At 50.9% G+C, this 22,847-nt stretch overlaps 3 protein-coding genes across 6 annotated transcripts; all 3 read right to left on the bottom strand.

The window, feature by feature from the left end:
- Nucleotides 1-149: 149 nt before the first annotated feature.
- Nucleotides 150-12,157, bottom strand: LOC100679236 (ras-associated and pleckstrin homology domains-containing protein 1). Of its 4 annotated transcripts, none has more exons than XM_031927898.2 (11): nt 12,022-12,157; nt 8,777-8,799; nt 8,179-8,261; nt 7,744-8,113; nt 7,304-7,683; nt 6,973-7,223; nt 6,721-6,911; nt 6,486-6,614; nt 6,353-6,412; nt 6,069-6,203; nt 150-999 (listed from the first exon to the last, which is right to left on the bottom strand). In XM_031927898.2, exons 1-11 carry the CDS (start codon nt 12,042-12,044, stop codon nt 977-979), a joined length of 1,668 nt encoding a protein of 555 aa, XP_031783758.1. In that variant the 5' UTR covers nt 12,045-12,157; the 3' UTR covers nt 150-976. The 4 variants fall into 4 exon arrangements, with proteins under 4 accessions (XP_031783758.1, XP_031783760.1, XP_031783762.1 ...); XM_031927900.2 differs by lacking the exon at nt 12,022-12,157 and adding an exon at nt 9,774-10,271; XM_031927902.2 differs by lacking the exon at nt 12,022-12,157 and adding an exon at nt 9,719-10,190.
- Nucleotides 12,158-12,364: 207 nt separating this feature from the next.
- LOC103316152 (ABC transporter F family member 4) lies at nt 12,365-15,144 on the bottom strand. The gene is given in 2 exon segments (XM_031927408.2): nt 12,365-12,965; nt 12,967-15,144. Coding segments are annotated over 2 exon segments (2,085 nt in total). The 5' UTR covers nt 14,546-15,144; the 3' UTR covers nt 12,365-12,459.
- Nucleotides 15,145-15,220: 76 nt separating this feature from the next.
- LOC100121319 (glutamate receptor ionotropic, kainate 1) lies at nt 15,221-19,255 on the bottom strand. The gene is made up of 14 exons (XM_008208103.4): nt 19,073-19,255; nt 18,640-18,996; nt 18,412-18,578; nt 18,038-18,232; nt 17,781-17,954; nt 17,277-17,693; nt 17,093-17,192; nt 16,844-17,021; nt 16,597-16,780; nt 16,401-16,522; nt 16,190-16,337; nt 15,957-16,126; nt 15,783-15,904; nt 15,221-15,710 (listed from the first exon to the last, which is right to left on the bottom strand). The coding sequence occupies exons 1-14, from the start codon at nt 19,155-19,157 to the stop codon at nt 15,400-15,402; spliced, it is 2,730 nt and encodes a 909-aa protein (XP_008206325.2). The 5' UTR covers nt 19,158-19,255; the 3' UTR covers nt 15,221-15,399.
- Between the last annotated feature and the right edge of the window lie 3,592 nt (nt 19,256-22,847).

Raw genomic sequence — 22,847 nt, 5'->3', positions numbered from 1 at the left:
ATTGCAGATTTACAGGCGACCTCGTTAAATAATAATTCTTCAAATTTATGAAAAAAAGTAGAAAGTTCAGTACTTTGTGTACGACTTTGTAAAGTTGACCGTACAGTAGGCATAGGGTTATATAGGTGAGAAATAGTCATAATAACAGATATTAGACATTGTATTATTTATTTTATAACAATATTTATTTTACATCAACCTGAACAAACATCAGAATACATAATTATTGCGTGTGCTGTCATGTGATAACAATGTCATACAGTATATGTCTATCATAATTAATATCGGTTCAGCAAATTTTCTGAAACCATATAAGTACAATTTCGTTTGTCCAACAATAAATGTCTAGCGATGTATCACGATTCTCACAAAGCTCAAGAACACAAATTATTAATTGTTATTATTTGATTTTTTTTTTCTCTTTTTTACAATCGTATACGCATTCTTAGATGAGTTTACATAAATATAACGTTTAAAGTGCGTTCGAACAAAAATAAAGTGAATAAACGAACAAAACAATCTAATATTAGAGAAAAATACATTTAGAAGATATATAATCACTTTGTCATCAAAAAACTCTTCGATTATTGTACATGTATACGTAAATAATAATAAATGTACAATGAGTGTAGTGAATATTATTACGTAAGCGCGATTTCACGACTTCTGCATTATTACAAGTTCGTTACGTGCGCTATTCGGAGTAGAACAGCTTAATTCGAGAACATTATCATCGTCGTACAAAAATTAGATCTATACCGCAAGCGAATAAAAATTAAGTCTATGGTGAAATTACGTCGGCCTTGTCTCGACGCGAATATTAACTGATTTTTCCCGAATCTGCGTATTATACGAAAATGATTGATAAAAAAGAGGACAGAAGGTATATTATAGTAGTAAGTTCCATTTGAAACGAGAAGAAACGCGCTAGTCGCAGTCCACTGCCCTTTGAGGTTTTCTTGTCTCTCTGATGCTTTTAGTAATCTGTGACGTCGGGACCTGGAAAACGATGGAAAATTTTTATTTATCCATTCAAACAATTGGGCACGATGCTGTGATGATACAGAACAAAAAGGCAAGCATTTTTTCCATATGACTGCGTGATTCGGTGTCGCTAATTTTTTAAATCATCCGATAGAAAGTTTGCTCGCTTCAATATACATACATATATATATACATATATATATATATATATATATATATATAGACTTAATGCGCGATAATAGTAACAATCTTTTGCGTGAATTTAAGTACCATTAAAAAATGTTTAAAGTGTATCAAAAGCAACAAACAAAAAAAAAAAATTAAAACATGCGTTCAGTATACACTTAAGCATTCCATATATAGATAGTTCGAAAAAACCATGCATTCGACGATAAAAATCAGAAGATCACGTCAATAGATAGCTCAAGCTCCTCTCGTTCGGATAAAAGATCGAAATTTTCTTTGATAGCCAGCATGCGGAAAGTCCGATCTTTTGGCCGAACTACGGCTTATAATCACGCATACATTACATCATCCTTTCAAAATCATCATTCGCATTGATAATCATAAATTTTAAATGGGTGTAACCATCTTACACTGACTGCGCACTAAAGTAAACTTTAATAATTTCAACAAAAAAAAAATCACTTTTTCAAAATATTTATTGAATTATGTTGCGTACTGAATATAAAATATAAAAAAAGATGAAGTTGAAATGCTTATGTAAAAATATCGTTCGGTATATACGTATAGTAGGTATAGATAAAAATAATAAAAAGATGCAAAAGCACTGTGTGAAAAATACTTTTCGACAAGATAACCAATTCGAATCCGCATAATAGGTAGAATCGACCTTTCGGTTTCTGTCGACGCTTACTGGCAAGTAAATTTTTCATATCTGTATATATAGTATCAAAATAAACGCATAATCCAACATCAATGCCAGCGGCTGTATAATCAGCGTCGCATAATATGACTGCATATACGACGGCTGAAAAAAAAAGGAATGAATAGAGAGAGAGGTTCCTTCAGCCAAGTACGATTTCAGCGACCTCGAGACACCACGAATGATCGCACTCTCTCTTTTTGTTTATACGTTTGTGCAAATAATTTCATTCGAATACGTATAATCAAAAGTCGCGAACGATCGCAGACCAGTCAGCGGTGCGCGATAATCTTATTTGGCCGGGATCCAGTAAACAACGAGAGCAAGAAGAAACAGTGTATAGTAGGTAAAGAAAGAAGAAGAAGAAAGTATAGTCTAAAAAAAAAAAAAAATTGTAAAAAGAAAAAAAGAAAAAAGTATTCTGGTCATAAGTACCGATAGGAATAAAAAAGGCACGTCTTGGCCCATTGTGCGTGCGCGTGGCGCTCTGTGACAAACTCGTCCCCCCGTCTTTGACGGCAGCGCAGCAGTTCGCAGAGACGGAAGAATGAAGAAGGTAGTGGACACACGATTCTCGTAACACTCTCTCTCTCTCTCTCTCTCTCTCTTTCTCTCTTTCTCCAATGATCGATCGAAAGGGGCCCCGTAAATGCCTATGTACACGTGTGTTTGTGCCGCTGACGCGCCATCTCTCTCTCTCTCTCTCACACACACAGTCTCTGTTACAGTATCATCTCTCTGATTGGCGGAGAGATTGGCGCACACCAGCGACACACCACCGACGACGTTCAACGCCGCTAGTCTGGGCCTGCCCGCCCGATCAGCAGCGTTGATTCGTTCTCAAGGGACTCGGGATGCTCGAGGATATCGCGCTTGTGGATCCGAGCGGGGATTTCATGCAGGACTGCTGGTTGTTCTTCTGGTGATGGGACAGCGTCTGAGGTACGTTTTTCGCGCTTTTTATGCGAGGGCAGAGGACGTTGACGCGCGGATGGTAGGCCCACTGAGGCGCTGCGGTCACCGGCGACTTTCGAGAACAGCTGACGCGCTCGCCGTTCTTCCAGGTCTGGTAGTAAGGGTCTTGCCGCGGTTGCTCCTGGTGGCGTCTGAACAGAGCCTCGCAATCCAGAGACTTGGGTCTTGTGGGCAGCTGTTGTCTCGTTCTGAGCAGGCTGTGATGGCTGGCAGGTTGATCCGCTGAAGTGCAATCTGGAGAGGTCAGTCCACTGGAGTTGGACGAGTGCTCCTCGTAGTTGGACAGCCTGCTGCCTTTCGCGGGTAACCTCATCTGCTCGTCGCTCAACAGTCTGAAGAGTCTGGAGTGAGTCTGAGTGCGCTGATACTTGTTCTGTCCGCCTCTCTTGATCACCGGTGGGTTGACGTCGTCAGTCGGTGTTGTCGTCGTGGTCAGGGGTAGGCAGCACTCGGAGTCGGTATCCACTTCGGATATGATTCGGCTCATGTCCGAAGTGACTCCGCTGTCGTCGTCGTCGGTCACCTCTTCTCTAGAGTGGCTTTGCACGCTGAGAAGTGTCTTTCGTTTGTCCTCGATGCTCGTGGGATTAGTACTGGTTGTCGTGGATGTGTCCTGCAGTTTATTGGCTTCCGTCAGTCTATCTTCGTCCGTGCTCGTGACTACCAAAGTGGGTTTCACCTTGATCGTTTCTTCGACCGTCTTGTCTTCGCAGTTTTCCTGGCTACTCGGTCTCTTGAGCGTAAAGGCCACACACGTGTCAACGTCTTTGGTTATGGTACTGTCTCCAACGATGACCGTGGTAACGTCCTCGTCTTTATCCGACACGGAAAACTTGAATCTGAGGGGCAGGCTAACGCTGACTGTTGTGTTCATGTCTTCCTGATTAACCGCTTGACTTGTCTTTTCGTCTGCGCCATCGTCTATTTTTTCCTTATCATCCTCCTCATCATCACCACTATCGATATCGTCATCTTCCTCAACATCCCGATCATCCTCTGACAGGTTTTCTTTCTCGCAGTCCGTCGAGTCGTTGTCTTGGTCATTCTCGTTTTCAACTACTTCTTCTTCGACTTCCTGTCTGACAGCTTCATCCTTCTGCGGACTAATGGGATTGAGTCCGGTGGAGTAGGCCAGATAGGAATCCGAGTCACAGCTCGAGTCCGAAGACTCTGCCGAGGCGTTCTCTTCTTCCTCCTCATCGTTTCCTTTGGAGGAACAGCAACTGTCCTCCGCTTCGACCTCCTCCTCCTGCTCTTCTTCCTCGCATTCGGAGTCATCCTCCGAAGACATGGAAGAGGTGGTGGTCAAAACCGAAGAGGAGGTAAGTGGCCGTTCCTCGGCAAGTCTATCGGAAGATTGTTCGGTGGTGTTGGAGGTAGCGCAGCTCGTTGGAGTAGTCGTCTGCGAGTCGCGTGTCCATTGAGAGCCTGCATAAAGAGCAGAGTTCCTACTGAGGGAATTGCCGCGAAAACCATTACCGCACTCGTCGCTCAGTTCGGAGGTGCGCGAACTATGATCGAGGGGACACCGCGTCATCGTTATGGGGGGATAACAATCGGGATCAACGAGCGCGCTGTTGTCGGCATTGTAATATTCCGGTTGATAGTAGTAGTAGGGATTGTGGAAAGGATCGAATGGTGGTGGGTAGGCCGGCGACGGTGGCATGGGGTAGTAGGACCACCAGCCGATGTCGGGGTTCCAGTAAGCTGGCGGTGGGGTGGCTGGAATCGGAATCGGGGTTGGAGTTCGAGCCGAATTCGGATGTGGATGTGGAGGTGGGTGCAGGGGATAATATAAGACACCATGATGCTGACTGCCCGGCATACTAAAGTAATCTGCGGCTGAATCTTGCCGTTTCTCTTGCGTCACTTGCGTGATGGCTACAACAAACAGCACATTCCATTCAGAGACAGGTCATCTGATCTTATCGTTTTGTTGTAGTTGTCATTAAGTTTGTTTGTTTTAATTTTGATTTAGTGTTCAACCTATTACTTCTCTTCACTGTGTGTTAATTTCAAAGATATGCAACTTCCATCGCGTTGAGTATTGATTATTTTTTTATTAGAATGTATTATTTGTCCCTCGTGTTTTCATCCACTCAGATGCTTTCGAATAGAACGAGAATCAACGATGCATATGATCATCGGAGTGATTGAAAACGAAGTGAAACAGTAATCACACCAACAATTTGGAAAAGGAAGAAAAAAGAGTAGTGTAAAGAAAGAGAGTGTTGATCATAAATGTAAAAGAGAAGAAAAAGATTCACGGAAAAAGACCAACGCAAAATCGCAAAGTCAACATCAGAAGCTGCACACGCCGACTTTGTGTATTTTTGCGCGAAGGTCATTCTCCATGGAGAGACAGACAGAAACGCTTCATCCTGTGTTCAAAGGAAATCCTAATGACTGAAACAGAAATGCACTAAGACGAACATCGGTGCAGCTAAATTTCTTAATGAAAGGCGAATGATATAGAAGCAATTTTGATTATTGGCTGATAGTTTGCGATTTCCACGTATATACTGGAAAAGTTTTTAGATTATTATTAGTGTCCAAATACGTCGCATGCAAGTACCGCGGCGGGACCCAGCGAATTTGTCATAATTATTAATATATTATTCTCAGAAATAAGGCTTAGTGATAATGCGTTAACGAATAGTAAATAACATGCAACACTCATCGAAATAACAAGTCCATTCGTCGTATGCATGGCTATAAAATAAAAATATATGATGCAAAGATTGTTACCAAGATTTTTGTTCATTTTTCTTGAAAAAAAAGCATAGTTTAGCGTATGAAATAAAGCGAGACTCATGTTTGAAAAATACATCTCGAAGTAACTCATTGTCTTTCCTGTGAACACAGGACGCTGCAAAACGTTCTATCGACTCTGCACAACGCGAAGAGTTTTCTCTTATTAATCAGTTATTATATGTTGTTATGAACGAGTATAAATATGAATGATATTGTACCTATTGTCGGAACCAATTTTTCGTAACTGTTGCAAAATACGACGATGGCACCGTATACGCATACATTACAATGCATACAGAGTTAAAAAAAACTTTCTCCTGATATTTCAATCATTGTAAGTGAATTGTCAAGGCAAGTGTTTTCTAAATATACTCTGAACGAACTGATTTTTTGAATGTTTATGACAGTGCCAATTGTCAATTATTATTTCCATGTAAAGAGTGCTTGGAAGCGTCGATCGAGGACTTACCGATGCTCTCGGGAGCTGTCATCGCCTGGAGTATCCTGAACGACCTGGATGGTATAGCACCACCCATGTACTTCTTCGGCTCTTGCACCTGCTGTTGACTCGCCGGGATGTGTTGAACTGGTATAGGCACCTCGTCTGCAAAGGTAAATCACTGTTTAGACACAGACTACTTGCCAAATATGTATTCGCACACGGATAGCATCTGAAAATAAAGCACAGCAAACGTTGTTTGTTATTCAGCACACAATTCGTTATTCACGATCTCGCGAGCAAACTCTATTTACCGAATGAATTCGAGTTTCGATTTTGCTGCTTCCTGACAGCCGAGTTTACTGGTCTGGGTGCTGTTGAAGTAAGTCGGGGTTAATATCTTAAATTCATGGAAAATGTTAACACTCGTCGATCATTGAAACCTACTCGAATTAACGTTGGACCCATCACCAGAATCTGTCATGTTTTGCAAATAGCGGAAGGCTCGCGAGGGGATAGCTGCTCCGCGATATCTGGGATCCTCTTCTTTGTGCAGGTACGTCCCGTCTCCATCAACTAACGATTAAGAAGTCGCATTAGAGTAAGCCTCCTTTCGTTCTTCCCGAGAAAAATAGGTCACCGAAACTGTGCTAGCGCGGTAAAAATAGACGAGAGGGTATACCTTGCTCTTTGAATTTGTTCATGAGGAATCTGTCGTCTTCGGTGAGCTGAAGCTTGCGCAGCTGTTCCCCGTCGATCTGATCGGGGTCTGTGTCGGTGATCTTCTGCAAGACTTTGAAAGACTTGGACTGCACTGGTCCTGGTTCGGGTTGCTGGTTGTAGACCGGCTGCACTTGGACTCGCTGTACGTTTCTGAAATGTTCATAATCGCGTTGAAATGCACACCTGGCTGAAATGGTTGATCTTTGCGCACCTGTTTGGCTGATATTGCATCGGGTTGTGATTGGCATTGGTGGGCGACGAGAGGCTGTTCTGGTACTGCTGCTGCCCGTCGACCTGAATCGGCACTATGTAAGCTCCACCTTGGTTCTGTTGCACGGCTGGCGGGGCTGCGCTCATACCCACAGGATTGCCCCAGCGCGACTGGTGGTGGGGAGTCGTGTTCATCAGCTGATGGTGACCGGGTTCGTTCATGGCCGCGAAGACCGACGGCCTGTCCTCGATCTGAGGTCGCGATTGTTTAATTCGATTGAAAATTCAAACTACCCACGAGTACATTCGTCTTCGAGCTAGGATATACTCACGCGAACCGGTACGGCTCGTTCGCTCTCCTGGCGAACGGGTCTCGTCTGCTGTTGGTACTGGGGTTGCGCCGGCTGCCTGGGCGAACTGACAACGACTATTTGTCTGGGCAGCTGAGCCGGCTGCTGCTGGGGACTGTCGGACTGTCCGGAGGAGGACGAGTCCTGCCGGTTGAGGCTCGACCTCTTGGCCCACTCGGGCAGCTCCTCCTGCTGCTTCGCCTGTTTCTGCATCCAGGGCGTCGGTGCCTTCGCCAGGGTCACCTGCGTGGGCGACGTAGGCGGCGTCGGGGTGTCCGGGGAGTTGGCCACGGGCTGGATTTTGGTCTCGACCTTGACGAGCGGTCGCGGGGCTGGCTGCTCGCTCTGCACTCGCTCTATGACTGATGGCGAGGAAGAATCGTTAAATTTGGTCCTCTGCAAAGAGATCTGCAGGCGCTCACCCGGCGGCGAACGGGCCAAGGTGCTGTTCCTCGGGTTGACAGCCGGCTGCTGCGGCATGCCCTGAGGGAAGACCGGGACCGCGACCTGGGGGCAGGAGTACATCTGGGGGTTGGGCGTGCCCGGGCTCCTGGGCTCCTGGGCGAGCGAGGACTTGGGCGGGCCCTCGATGCCCTCGTCGTTGGCGTTCTTGGCGACGCGGCGGGCCATCCGCGGGCTGCGGATCTGCGAGAGGTCGAGCTTGCCGCCCATACCCGGCGTGTAGGTGAAGGGCTTCTTGTCCTTGGTCATCATGGCGTTCTGTATGGCCGCCGGCGGCTCATACGGGTCCTGGCCTCCGGCGTTCAGTGCGGCCGGCCTCCGGGGACCGAGCTGCGGGATCATCCACGTAACATAAGTATCGCGGAACAGTAGAAGCACGTAACCGAGCAACTCACCTCTGACGCAGTGCTGATCCTGAGGGCTGGCACTTGACCAGGCGCCGGTGGCGGTGGCGGCGGGGGTGGCGCTGCCGGGAATCCTGGGCTCGAAAAATCTCAAGTCATACCTCCGCTCTCAAAAACGTACACAATGACGCGCGGGCTATATTTGTACGCGCGCGAGCATTCCGTATTCTCGTATTCTCGTCAACAGTCGCGCGCGCGCGCGCGCGAGCGCTGCAGGCCTGATTAATCGCCCGATATACCTACTATACAGGCGAACTAGGTCAGCCCGTAAGTATAGCCCTGAATCGGATGTGAGCGACGACCTTTAATGCCGCGATACTGGATACAGTATCTTTCTTTCGTGTAAGTTGGCTACGTTAACACGTCTCGCGGACGATTTGTCTATTAGGCGCTCGGCGCGTGGGCGACTTCAAAGCTACAGCGGCTTGACGTGAGAGAAAAAAAGTAATTCGAGGAGAAAAATTCGAGCGGGTCGACGACCTGTTGCACAATATCCGCGATTGTATTTTTCTTTTCTATTCTCGTTGCCGAGCGTTGACTCGTCTCTTTTTTCGCGAAATCTTCAGCTGAGAGGGTGACATATATATACCTGACGCCGGAGCCTCTGGAGATCTGAAACACAAGCAGAAGATTCTCGCGTTAATAAAGCTCGGCGGGGAGGGGGGGGGGGAACAATGGCTTTTTAATTCGGTTTTCCATACAGCTTCGCGAGCGCGAATTACTCACGCGGCCGAGAATAGTCGGCGTAGAGCGGCTATTAATACGGCCTCGAAAATCGCGAATCATAACTGCCGGCGTTATCAAACTTAGTCCGGTGTAAAATGTAGGAGGACCACTCATAGTCCCCTTGCATCATCTCTATTCTATCGGGCTGCACAGCGAATGCTCGGCCGATGAATCACTGCGCTTCCGACGCGTATACTCGTCTCTCTCTCTCTCTCTCTCTCTCAACACATCAGCAGCCTCTCGATATTGTAAGAGCTTTTACACGCTTGCGAATGTCGCCGCACGCGAGAGTATTTTTGGCAGAGAGAGAGAGAGAGAGAGAACTCTATAAGCCGATTGGAATTAGCGCGAATGCGTTAGCAGCTCGACTGCGGTATAGGGAAACAATGAACCCTTGAATTTGACCGCGTCTGGTGTGTATAAAAGTAATGCAGCTAATTTTAGCCGCGATTATTATGAATATGCGCGTAAACGTTTCCGGGCGAGCACTTGACCCTCTCCGCTATAGTGGGAGTATGGAAAGTTTCGCGCCGGGGTTCGGTGAAAATTTCGGCGTTGCGCTTGTTTTTCCATTCCGCGAAGAGCCTCTGTGTCTGTGCCAGAACGTCATTAAATGAGCAACGCTTGATTATAGAACACTGTACGGCGCGGCGCTTTGTGTTGCGGATTTTCGCGTTACGAAATTTTCGTAATTGGCCGGTGCGGCTGAGGTCACTCTCCGCGGAAATTTAAAAGCACGCTCGCATCGCGCACTCGTTATTGTATGAATGAATGAAATGAAAAAAAAAAAAAAAAAGAATCGAACCACCGAGAGAAAAACTAGTCCACTTCCGAGAGAGATCGTCGGTTATTTCTGTCACCTTTTTCACTACCTCGCACGCAAACACACCACCGTGTCCTCCTCTTCTTCTTCGTCTTCTTCTTCTTCTTCTTCTTCTTCTCAGGCCGGTCCACCCACGCTCGGGTCGAAAGTCCGCCGCGGAAGAAAAGAAGAACAAAAGAGCCGAGATACTCGTGAAAGGTGAATCACGTACGACTAGCAGCGGACGACTGGGTCTGGATTTTTTCGAGCCTCTCGAGTCCGCGACGGCGTTACGCACGCGCGAAGGTAATATCCGACGTTGGGCCTTTTAAGGAAGCGACTTTGCTCGGCGAAAGAGAGGAGGCTACTCGGACAAGGTCTCCCGCGAGTGTGTACGAGGTTTTTTCGCGAACTCAGAGAGGAGGGATGCGGTGCTCCGGAGAGGGGAACTTTCGCTTGGCAGAGGAGGTTATTGGACGAAAGTTGCTTATAAAGAGAGATGCAGAACGTAGTGCGCGCGGTATCACTGCCAGGATTCCGCGACAAGCGATGGGCCTGTTTACCTCGTGTTTCGAGATAATTTGCGTATCGAAGCTGGATGCCAGCGACGGCGGGTTTTAAATATAGGGAAAGACGCGGTGAATCGTTGTTGGATGCTAGCCCTCTCTTCTTTTTAGCCAGTGGAAAAGAGCTTTTATTTACGAGAGCTTTGCTCACCTGGACTCTGATATTATACCTGTAGCGTTCACTGCTTTCGCAAGCGGATGTAAACATGACGACGTGGATCTGTGTTTACTCACAAGGTTCGATTCGAGAGTAATTAATTCAAATTACAGCTACATCGACTAACTCGCTAAACGGTGTCACTTATAGATCTTCAACTTATATTCCCGCTCGGCGTAACGTATTTTCTAAAATTACGCAGACGAAAGCCGTTATATCGCAGGTGAGACGACACACGACGATGTATAGTATTTAATTTTATTTTATTTTCTCTCGCACTCTTGAAAATAGTCGGCTTCGCGCAAGTTATCAGTTAGGATGTGAAGAACCTCGCTATGGTTCTCCGGCGAAAAAAGTTGAAAGGCGACGATGATCATTCGGCGGTCAATATTTTTGCTCCTCCTTTATTATTAACTGTGTCAAAAGCTCGTAAAACTATCGAGAACGAGTATAAGCGTTTACGTCGCGTAGTAAAGTTTTTAACAATTAAAATTTCGAATCTGTGCGCAAATCATCTCAGATCAGAGCTCCGTATATCGTGTAAATTTAGAAACGAATAGAAGACGAATTTATTCGCGCGATCTCTCGTAGAAAGGATAAAAGAGTTGTGCCAAGTTGCCAGCGGCGTAACGTTTCTTTGTTTTTATTGGGTTTTTTCAAACGCTCCGAGCCTATACCGGCTAGCGCAGCGAAAATAGAGACTTTTAATCTTTGAAATGATTTTCTATTTTTTCTAGCCGCGGCGATGTTATGACAGTTTAAAAGTCGATCGCTCCGCACGAGTCGGCCGCTTTAGTTTAAATAAAAAGCTTTTTATCGCGTATATTTTTTAAGTACGCTTGAAAACACCGAAACAGCGAATCGATTCATTCGAACAAAGTAGCTCAGTGTACTGCTGGCGAGCTGTAAAGGCTTTCGAACGCGATTTGCACGAGAATCGAATTTCAGCGCGAGATAGTGCCTCGGCGCTTGATATATTTACGCTGCTATTAAGCCAGGGGGAGAATTATGGAAATCGTGTCAGAAGTGCATAGAAATGTAAAAGTCGTAGCTCCGCGACGCAAGCGTTTTTCATCTCTCGGATAAAATTCCGTTCCACGCATCATCGCAGCCACCATAAAGCAGCGCGTCGAAGAACGGGAGCCCGGCCAAGCGTCGACGCGTGCGCTATAAAGCATATAGAAACGTTATTTAGGTGGATACGCTGCGCGCGAGCGAAACTTAATTTTAGACCCCCCCGGTCTGACCTGCGCGCGCGCGCGCGCGCGAGAGAGACTCTGCTGCTCTGCCACTCTCTCTCTCTCTCCTATAAAACGCTTGCGATTATTTCATCTTTAGAATTTTCACGCTGCCCGATCCGCGACTTTTTCACGTCCCTTCGGCTCTTCTGTTTTTTTTTTTTTTTTTTTTTTCCCCTCAGCCACGCGAAAGCGCACGTAGACACTATCGCGTGCATCGTCACAGCTGCGCGAAATGAAACCCGACGCGCGAGCTTGCAAGCTCGGCACGTGGCGATAGCGGGGGTAAAAGCGAGCTCTGGCCTATAGATTCGTCGGATGGTGTAGGGTATAGGAGAGACTTACCCTGGATAGTCCTGTGGATTCATGACGAGGGACTGGTTCGAATCAACCGTGGCGACTGCACGGACGCACTCGAGATGCCGACAGTAGCGCGTGCCCGCCGCGACTACGGCTCTGATGTCCGCGGCGGAGAGGACGAGCCGCCGCCGTTACGTTTATAAATATAGAGCCGCGCTTATACTCGCTAAGTCGAAGCTTTCGCTCTTTCTTCCATTCGTCTTTTCGGCCGCTGAAAAAGCTCTCGATTGCGTAAAGCAATTTTTTTCTGGACTGGGACTTCCATTCGTTCCGGGTGGATTTATGGACGGGGGGGGGGGGGGTGGCGATCGAAAAGATTAAGCAGTCATTCTCTTCCTGTGTTTATTTCGCCAGGTTTTCTCTCGCTCCGCTATAAGCTTATACATGTATATGCGTCTTATATTATTAGTTATCGTCAGACTTTTAGAACTTGGCCTTCTCGACGTACTCGTCGAACTCGGCCTCCTGCGCGGACTTGGTGATCATGTAGGCCGGCAGGCTGACGCCGAGTAGCTTGTCGTAGAGGGGCCGGGTCTCGGGCACGTAGTCGTAGGGCTCGGCCTCGTCGGCGGTCGCCCGGGTCTTGCGCTTGCTCGTGCTGCCGATGCTCCTGGACTCGGGCTCGTTGACGAAGGCGCACTCCTCGTTGACGAAGCCCCGCTCGTCGGCGCAGCTGTAGCAGGTCATGCCGTTCCGGTACATCCTCTTGCACTTGCTCCGGTCCTCCTCCGAGCCGATGTCCTTGACGATCTTCTCGATCTCGGCGCGGCGCAGAGTCGCGTCGTAGAAGCCGTTGTCCACCCGGTCCGGCTTCTCCTGCTTCTTCTCCTGCTTCTTCTCCTGCTTCTTCTTCTGCCTCTTCTTCTGCTTCTCCTCGGCCTGCGATACCTCCCTCGCGTTTAGCATCGTATAAAACTCAACTAAACTACGCGCGAACTATATAACTATATGAACTAGTTGGACGCCGGCCTACTGCTATACTAGCTACCTGCGGTCTGCGGCTCGCGTAGACGCTGCTCTTGGGGATGTAGTCGAGGGTCGGCGAGTACGAGCTCTCCTCGGGCCGCTCCTCGCCGCTGCCGGCGTACTCGTCGTCGCTCGTCGACTTGGACTTGGTGTAGGCCAAGAGCTCGTCCTCGGGCTCGTACGAGTAGCTGCACTGCTCGTTCTCGCCGCCGGTCTTGGGGTCCTTGCAGATCGTGCAGAGCTCCTCGTCGCGCTTGACCTTCCGGCAGTCGCCCTGGGCCCTGACCTGCTTCGAGATCTTTTCGCTCTCCGAGCGGATGTAGTCGAGGCTGGAGGGCTCGGCCTCGTAGCTGCTGTCGCGGCGCTCCTCCTCCGCCTCCTCCTCAGCCTTCTGAGCAGACTCCGGGTAGCCGAAGCTCTTGGACTTGCTGTACTTGTAGACCTTGTCCTTGGGCTCGTGCGAGTAGGCGCACTGCTCGGACTTGCCGCCGGTCTTGGGGTTCGTGCAGACGGTGCAGGACTGGCCGTCCTTCTGCAGCGTCTCGCAGTTGGACTCGCTGTTGGCGCTCTGCGTGGCCGCCTCTTCCTCCTCGGCCTCGTAGCTGTCGTAGCTGCTCGGGTAGCGGTTGTCGTCGCCGCCGGCCCAGTTGTGTTCCCCCTGGTCCTCCTCCTCCTCCTCCTCCTCCTCCTCCGCCTTCTCGTCCTGCTTGTCGCGCTTGCGGGGCCGCTTCTGCGCCTCCTCCCGGGGCTTGGCGCCGCCGAACGAGCTGGACTTGGAGTAGGCGTAGGCCTTCTCGTTCGGCTGGGCCACGTAGGAGCACTGCTCGTACTTGCCGCTGGTCTTGGGATCCTCGCAGACCATGCAGACCATCGAGTCCTTGACCAGGCGCTCGCAGTTGTCCAGGTTCTTCGCGTTCTTCTCGTGCGAGGCCTCGGGCTGGAAGTAGTCCTCGCTGAAGCGGTACGCCTCGGGCAGCTTCTCCGCCGAGTCCTCCCGGGCCTTGCGGCTGGACTTGGCCGGGTGGGAGCCGGCGCCGAGGCTGTCCGGGCTGCCCTTCTCGGCCCTGGGGCTCTCACTTGGCGGCTGGGAGCCGTAGGAGCAGCGCTCGTAGGTCGAGTCGTTCTTCGGGTCCTTGCACCTGTAGCAGCGCATCTGCTTCTCCTGGACTCCGGCCTCGCTGCCGGCGCTGGTCCCGGCCCGGCTGTCCTTGGGGCTGATCTCCTGGCAGTAGGGCGGCCCGGACCCGAGGAGGATCTCCTTGATCTTCGGGTCCCCCGGCAGGCCGTAGAACGCCGGCACGGGCTTCTTCCTCGGGGCCTTGTCCTCGGTGGGGACCTTCTTCAGGCTGTCGAAGGGCTGGCTGCCGAGCCAGGAGCTGCGGATGCCGAACCGGGGGTAGTCCGAGTCGCCGGGGGAGCCGAGCGTCGCCAGGGCCAGGCCCAGCAGGGCGATGGAAATCTGCGAACGAGCGAATGAGTACGTGGACGGACGAGACGTCGATGGGCCTGTGCCTCGACGGGAGCTTACCTCGCGCAGTCCCATGCTTCAGGAGTGCTCGTTAATGCTCATCACTTTCTCGCGAAATGACTTGGTCGAGAATGGAGGCTGCGGCTTTATATTGACTCGGCGGAACGCGGGCTTCCCCCCTGCCGTCGCGTGGCCGCTCGGCTAGAAACATTGGTCGCTGCTTTCGCCTTTTTTCTCAGCCGCCTGAGATCGATCGATCGGAGGAGAATATAAAGCTGCTGCGCCGCTCTTGAAAACGCATCCGGCGAATCGCGTTATGCGCGTATTTTCGTTATGCCAAGCTGATGCAGCCCCTTTTTTCAGCCGACTTTTCGCAAAGCGCGCGTTATGTACTAGTGAAAGTATCGCCTGCTTGATGCAAGGGTCATCGGCCTCTTTCACAGGTTTCGCGCGACACGGCCTGACAGCGGCGGGGAACGGCAGCTTTTTTTCACAACGCAGCTCTCGCGGTGCCGGCAGCGTTTTTACAACGAAGCCGACGGAAGTTAGCGCACAGCTTGCGATCGATTGCGATGAGCTGCTGCTATGGCGGCGGGATGTGTACGGTGTCGAGTGTATAATACAACAGATTTTCTCGGCGTTGCGCGACGTCGCGGGCAGACTTCACGGCTGATCTGCTGCTCGACGACACGTGTCGCGGAGCGAGGTTGCCTCATCGATGTTCGCGCGCAATAAGAAGGCGCTGTGTCGTTGGTTATTTGAAAAATATGCGTGACAGCCACTTTATTCATAGTCGTACATACCATCGAGCTACACAACAACTCGTGTATGGTCAAGAATATTGTTATTATGCGCAGCATAGAGAAAAATCTACTGGCTACTGGTGGAGAAACTGCAGTCGTGCGTCTCGCGTGCGTCTCGCGTGCGTCTCACTCCTTGAAGGGGAAGGGCCTGGGATAGACGGATATCTGGGAGACCCGAGGCTTGGTCCCGAGGCCCTGGGCCACGGGTTTTCCGTCGAAGCTGACGGGCGGGGCCGGTTTCAGCTGGAGCTTGGCAGCGAGCTTCTGGATTATTATCTGGTCGCTGTCGTCCATCCGGTCCTTGCTCTTGCTGTGATCGCGGTGCTTCTGCTGGTTCTGCTCGTCCTGGGCGTTGCGCCGCCGGTAGTAGATCACCTCGCCGGCGAGCGTGACCATGGCCAGCGCCAGGCCGAAGAGCGTCGCGATGAAGACTCCGCCTGGAATTAGTGCGAGATTACGAATTCGAGAGATGAATGAGTATGCTCGGGAGGAGCCAACTCGTAACCTACCCAAGCTCTCGAGGGTGATGCCCTCGTTGTCGTCCGAGTTGGGGCAGGAGCCCTTGAGCGACTGGTTCCAGTACTTGGAGCTGAGGCTCTCGAAGTAGCGATCCTTCTGGAGATCGAGGATTCTGGAAAGCATCGTTTCTTTACAAAGCGTTAGACATAAGACGCGCTAATTACCTCCTGCTGATCTCCTCCTGCAGGTGACTGCCTTGCTGCACGGCTATGGCGTAAGGCTGCTCGGCGAATACCTCGCCCACCTCGGTGAGGTTGCAGTTCTGCGTGACTTTGTACTTGATCTCCGAGGAGTCGTGGATGAAGGCGAACTCGGCGTTCTCGCTGTCGATCACCTGCGCCCCCGCGCGCCCCCGTTATCATTACCTTTGCGATCAGGCTTTCCCCAGCCAGCTTACCTTCTGGAACCCCTCCTCGCTGCTCTTCACCGTGCCCACTTGAGTGATGGCCTGGAGTATGTGGCCGTACTGCTCCTTGATCGGGTAGTCCCAGACGCGGTACTCGACCTGGTCGCTCGTGCTGTTCAGCGTGATCTCCTTCCAGACTCTGTTGAAAGAAAGAGAGCGTGAGCTGGCCGAGTCGACGGCCTGGACGATCGGCTACACTCACTGGTAGAGCTTCTCCTCGGCCATCTTCATGTTCTTGAAGTACTGGTGGATCGTCGAGTTGTCCAGGACGGTGTAGTTGATCCGCGACTGGCGCGCCAGTTGCTCGAGCGATTGCACCGGGGACTGCGGAAATTCAGCGAAATTCAGCGAAAGTGCAAGGCTCGGCAACAAGCCCGTCGTACAGTCGCGCAACTCACCTGCATCCTCTCGACGGTGAGGAAAGCCGCGAGGTTCGCGGTGAAAGTGGCCAGCATGAGGACGACGAAGAGCCAGTAGGCGGCTACGAGGGTGCGGCTGGACAGGGCCTTGGGCGCCTCGCCACCGCCCTGGGGGGTGAACGACGTCAGGGCGAACCAGAAGCTCTCCTTCAGGGTGAACTCCCTGCGCTCGGGGAAGAGGATGTTACCGATCGGCTCACTGCTAGCTCCTACACTTACGGCTCACCTGCAGGGGTAGGGGTACATGTGCTTGTTGTTGCGCGCGCTGTAGGGCGAGTACTTGTCGAGGATCCAGATCATGATGCCGGTGAGCGTGAGGGCGCCGACGATGCTCAGCCAGACCTCCAGCCGCAGGACCGTCATGAACTTGAAGAGCGAGGCCTTCCGCACCGGCTTCCTCATCACTTGGGCCAGAGAGCATATACGTGCAATAACGACGCCAACGCGGATGGCCACGCTTGATAGATTGCCTTACCGATCAGTATGCCCGATTGCTCAAAGTACGGAGCGACAAAGTCGATGACTTCCTCTCGTTCTGACGTCATCGTAAGCGCGGCGACCGCGATGTCGGTTTGCTAACGGCCGGGGAAAAGCGGGAGAGTTTACAAGTGTCGATTGAAAGGAGGGGGACAGGCATATAGTATGGTAGTTGTAGTTACTCCTTTGGCGAGATCGCCGACGAGACCGTTCCAGAGCCCGTTAACTTTCTGGCCGAATTCGCCGTCCTCCGGCAGGACGAGGTCGTAGTCAAAGTCCATCATGTCGGCCAGCTTCTGGATGAGCTCGACGCAGTAGCCCTCCCAGACGAGGCTGCCGTCGGGCTTCCTGAGGGGCTCGTTCGTCTGGGGGTCGCGCTTCTTGATCGTCCAGGGGATGGCCTCGGTGGTGCCGATGCGGAAGTAGCGTCGAGCCGCCTGGATCGTCCGGTTGGGCAGGGGCACGATGCCGGTGTCGCGGCTCCAGGTGGCGTTGGCCACGAGCTCGCCGTTCGACAGGACCTTCAGCTCGGCCGCGGCCCGGTAGGTGATCAGGGTCAGCTTCTCCACGTACTCGAACGTCTCGTTCTTCTGGATTTTCTACAGAGCGTAGAGCGAGTTTATTTTGTAAGCGGCCCATTTAGTTAGCTTATTATACTATCTAGGCCCGTCGAGCTCGGGACTTACGGCCAGGATTTTCTTGTCGAAATCGGAAAGCGTCGCGTTGCCGGCCGCGCTGCCGGAGGAGTTTTTAGCCGTGCACTGGCCGCTCCGCGGTTCCTGCAGCTGGTTCGCCGACTGGAGCTCGCTGAGCGTCTCGACGATGAGGTTGATGAGCCGGCGAAAGTAGTGATCGAAGATCTGCAGGTAGAGCGATTTTTATGATTATTTTTAGTCGAGGTCGAGAAAAAGAAGAGGCGCCGAGCAACTGACAGACGACGAACCTGGAAATTAGGAGGACAGCTGCAAGGTGGATTGGTGTACATCAGGTGGCAGCAGACGTCCTCCTTCATGGTGAGGACGTTGACTGTGACGTTGAGCGCCGAGGCTTCCTTGAAGTAGGAGAACTCGGCGTAGTTGTAGTCCGTGAAGACCAGGTACCAGACTCCGTCGCGCTTCACCAGGCCCCCGTCTATGGCCTGCAACATTTCGGGAAACAATGGCCACGCAGCTCCATAGACGAGGAAAAAAAAAAAAAAAAAAAAAAAAAAAAAACGACAGCAGCGGAGCGTTGAAAGGCCGAAAAGCAATTAACCTGGCCCGGGAGTTTTACGAACTCTCCTCTACTTTTATGCAACAGATTAAGGCACACACGTACCGTCTTGAACAGCTCCTCCATATGTCTGGTGTCGGAGTAAGTGGCGTAGTAGGAGGGCAGGGGCCTCATGTTGCCGATCCGCTCGACGGTCTGCGGCGAGAGGTAGTCGATCACCACCAGCCTGATTATCGAATTCCCGATGAGGTAGTACAGCGTCTGGTTGAGCTCTGCAGGGAACAAGAGTCGGTCGCTGCTGTAACATTGGATTAGCAAAATTTATTACCCTACCTTTCTCGTTCTGGAAGATGAGGGCGGCGTCGGTCGTGTTCTTGAGCATCATGGTGTCGTCGACCGCCTGGACGTAGGCGCTGATGGTCGTGTCGGCGCGCTTGTAGATTATCCCAAAGTCCCGGGCGAGGTCGCGCAGCTTGTCCCAGCCGGTCCAGGTCATGTCCAGGATCATCGTTATGCCCCTGTAGAGCTGGGCGCAGACCTTCTCGAAGTTCAGGTCGACGTACTCGCGGTCCACGAGGACCGCCTGCACGTCGACCTTGACGAGGTTCGCCCCGAACTCGTTCTCCGCCTCGCTGACGATGCTGTTGATGCTGCTCAGGATACCGGCGTCCGGCTGCTCCAGCACCAGCACTGCACCAGCAGGAAAAGAAAAAGCGATGAGAATCGATGCTGGATAATATCGATGCAGAGCAGAGGGATAACCGACGCAGAGTGACGGGCGCCTGGGAAGCGCCGATCGCCAGCCGGAGCGCGAGAATCGCGAGGAGTCCGCGAAATCGCAGGCTCGACATGCTGTCCTGCTCTTCTTTCCTCGGAACGACGACAGAGCCGACTAAGCTCGTGGAGGCGAGTCCGGCGATGCCTGTCCCTCCGACTGTCCAACGCGTATGAATATTGAATGTCGCGCTGCCCCACCCCCTGCCCATCAAATCATGACCCTTTTACGTCGCAGGCGCGCGCTACTACTCGTTATATTATACCCACGAGGCGTAGCTCATTTCCATGCGCTTGTTGCTGACTCTTCTTTTACGACCGTTTGGCAGCTTTCGATTTTTAAAAAGCTTCGATCGTCCCGTAAACGGTCGACTTTAAAGGCCCATCAAGTAGCAGCCGATATGGCCTAATGAAGTTTCGGACGCTTCATGAATAACCCAAGATAAGCGAACAACGGAAGCATCGATTTTTCTATCGCGCCGCGATCATCAGATAAGCGCGGGGCGCGGGATTGCCGCTGACACTTAATCGATAACAATGCGCGGCTGGTTCGTCATTTTTTTTTCTTTTTTTCTTCTGTGTATTAATAGTGCGAACCTCGGACTGCATTGTCCCGACAGAGAGAGAGAGAGAGAGATTATGTTCGGGAATTTCCCAAAATTTCGAGTAGCTATATAAAAACGTCCGAACGATGGATGACCGTATACATATAGGTAGTATGGAGTAACTTGGAACGGCGACAGTTTTGTTGAACGCGGTGTTTGGCCCGAAAGTAACCAAGGGAACTGAAATCAGATGACAGTCGGCGAGGAAAAAAATCGATGCCAGTAGCACATCGCAATGCTGCTGCTGCTGCGGGTGTATCATTGACGAAGACGAGTTATTACGCTCTCGTCCATTATTCAGAGCTCCGCATTCGCGCAACCGGCAATTCCTTTCAAGCTTGCGCGCCATAATCGTCGACCAAGTTCAAAGTCGGCGATTCTCGCTCATCGATTCTCCACATCTTACACGCGCACTTACACACGCCCCCTCAACGAGTGCACTGCGTTCACCAGCGGGAAAGAATATTTTCCGACGACTCATCTCTCGTAGTCACGGGCCGTGCAAGACGGCAGCGCCAGCTTGATTAATTTTCACGCTCGAGGGAAGCCGCCGGCAAGCGCACAGCCGCTGATGCGTGATCGGCAATGAGCAAAGAGAGAGAGAGAGAGAGAGGGTGTGCGTGTGTATAGGTATATAGTGTACACACGGAGAGGCGGCATAAAGCCCCACGAAATCGAGATTGCATTGCAGATGTCGACGGCTGCTCAAAGAGCCGGCAGGTGAGCCGGGATGCTTGAACGAGCCCCTGTTATTTTTAGATCTTCTACTGTATTATATCGTACACGCTATGCGGAGTGTAGAAGCGAGCCGAGGCTAGCGTCATGTCATTATGCATCGGCATCGTATTTTTTTTTTTTTTTTTTATTCGAAAAAGTTATTCTATATACTATAAACAGAGTGTGTACGAGTGAATAAATTGCCATAAGAGAGCACCGATCGGCGCGTATATCTTAACAACCGAGTAAACCCGCGGGAGGCTCGCGGGAGGCCCGACAGATGTCGCTGTCGTCTTCGGGCTCGGCCGCTCGTTCGAAATTTCGAAACGTATACATACGCGCGTAGCTCCGAAAAAGCCAAGTCGCAACGCATCGCCGCTTTCCTCGGCGAAAAATCGGTTGCGAAGAAGCTCGAGAGCCGCTTCCGCGTTCCGGGATGCGATCGTAAATTATCGTCGCTCGGCTAAGAGGCGATAAGTTTGCTCATCCCGACCGTTATAACTTTGAGCGCGTTTTCTCTATAACGAACGACTCTCGCATCGATCGGTTACGCATACGAAAAATAATGCGCGGAGCGGGCGAAAAATAGAATATAATTGAAGTTATGGCCGGTTTTGAATTTTTCATCCGCGCGAGATCGATATATCGCCGTGTCTCGTCGCTTTTATAATATTCTACTATATATGGTATATACGGCTCTGGGATGTATAAAAGGAAAAATTATATCTCAGAGCCGACGTTGATGCGTCACGCGAGGCAATTTATAACGAATCGATTTCGCGCAGGAGCCAGACGGTTATAAAATTCCGCGTCTGCTGTTATACACAGTTTTCAACTTGGGCAATTTCGGGGGAAGGAGCATGCTGCACGGAATATTTGGCGAATCGGCCGCCGATGAATTTACATTTTAACGCTAGCGTTGTTACGTTGTCTGCGAGAATTGATTTAGAGGTGACAATTACGTATAGAGCGAGTGGAATAACAATTTCGGGATATGCGTGACTCCGGGGTATTAAACCATAGATTCGTTTCTAATTGTTCGAATCGGCTCCGACTACGTAAGTATAGTAATGAGGGAAAAAAAAAAAAAAACTGTCCGATCAAGTTCCTTAACCCCCGCGGTCGAGAAGCAATCTCGCAGCTTTCGATTTCGCGTGCGCCGAGCAACAGTAGCTCGCATAATCGCACCGGCCGACGATACGTATATAACGTGTATGCCGGCTAAATAAGTCTCTCTCCCGAACGTATATACACAGACACTATGCGCGCACAGTGGGCGACAGGTTTTCGCGCGGCGACGATCGATGCCGGCAGACACACGCTCTCGCTTGTTCGCGTGTTTGCTTTTCTTGCATAATTCCGCACACACACGCGCGCGCTCTTTCGTCGGACAATATATCGCGCGCGCATTGCTCAAACGAGATATAAGCGCGCAGCTATGCGCCGACGATAAGAGCGTTGCTCTCTATGGCCACTTCCTTCCTCTGTACCTGCGCGGGAGCTTTTCACCTATACACCTCGTGAAGCGCAGATCGAGAGGAGGCCTTTACCCCGTTATAATGCCGAGAATTTCCCAAACTTACATCTCTTCCCCGAAAGTGTGTGTCGGGCCTTTAAACGCGCGATTTGCACGCTGCCGCTCATTGTACAATAGAAACGGCCTCCCGCGCGGCTAGTTTATACTCTCCTGACTTTTGGCCTCCTCCTCCTCCTACTCTCTCTCTCTCTCTCTCTCTCTCTCTTTCTCTCTCTGTCCGGCGACGGGGCGTGAAAACGAACTTCCCTCTCTCTCTCTCTCTCAATGCTCTCAATGCGCCGCAGTCTTTTCCTCGGGGGATTATTCGAGTCGGCGCGTGACCGGCTCAAGGCGGCAGGTCCCTTTATTTTCCCGGCGGCGGGCCCCCCTGCGGGCGCTCGTTAAAAAACCATCGCTACCGATTTTTAGCGTATACGTGTGTTCGGCTCAACTCGATCCTCTGTGGGAATTTTTCCTCCTCCTGCGCATTCCGGGCCGAGTGAAAACCCGATTTTCTTCCGGCGAGTAAGTGGAAAAGCGGTTTTCCTTGTACACTCCGTCATAGCGGTACATCGGAATTATTTCCCGCCCCCGCCGCCGCCGCCGCCGAAAGACGTGTGAACGGGCCGGCGGTAATTAATAAAGAAATTCATTAGGCGCCGATTAGAAATGCGTAAAAATCTCTCGGGTAACGAGCGCGTATCTCACACGTCCATCTCTCTCCGCAGCGGCTACACAGACGGCTCAAAAGCGTCATAAAGCGCAGCCGCAGCTCGCACACGCACGAGCGAGAGAGAGAGAGAGACACACGAATATATATATATATATATATATATATATAAAGCAGAGGCTGCTCGCGGAATGGAATTTTATTCAAGAAGTGCTGTAATGCGGGAAGTCGCGCGCGCTCGTGCGTTTCCGAGCCGCCT

Source organism: Nasonia vitripennis, chromosome 3 (assembly GCF_009193385.2).
Source record: "Nasonia vitripennis strain AsymCx chromosome 3, Nvit_psr_1.1, whole genome shotgun sequence".
In the NCBI taxonomy this organism is placed as follows: domain Eukaryota; kingdom Metazoa; phylum Arthropoda; class Insecta; order Hymenoptera; family Pteromalidae; genus Nasonia; species Nasonia vitripennis.
This window is presented reverse-complemented; position numbering and strand designations above follow the sequence as displayed.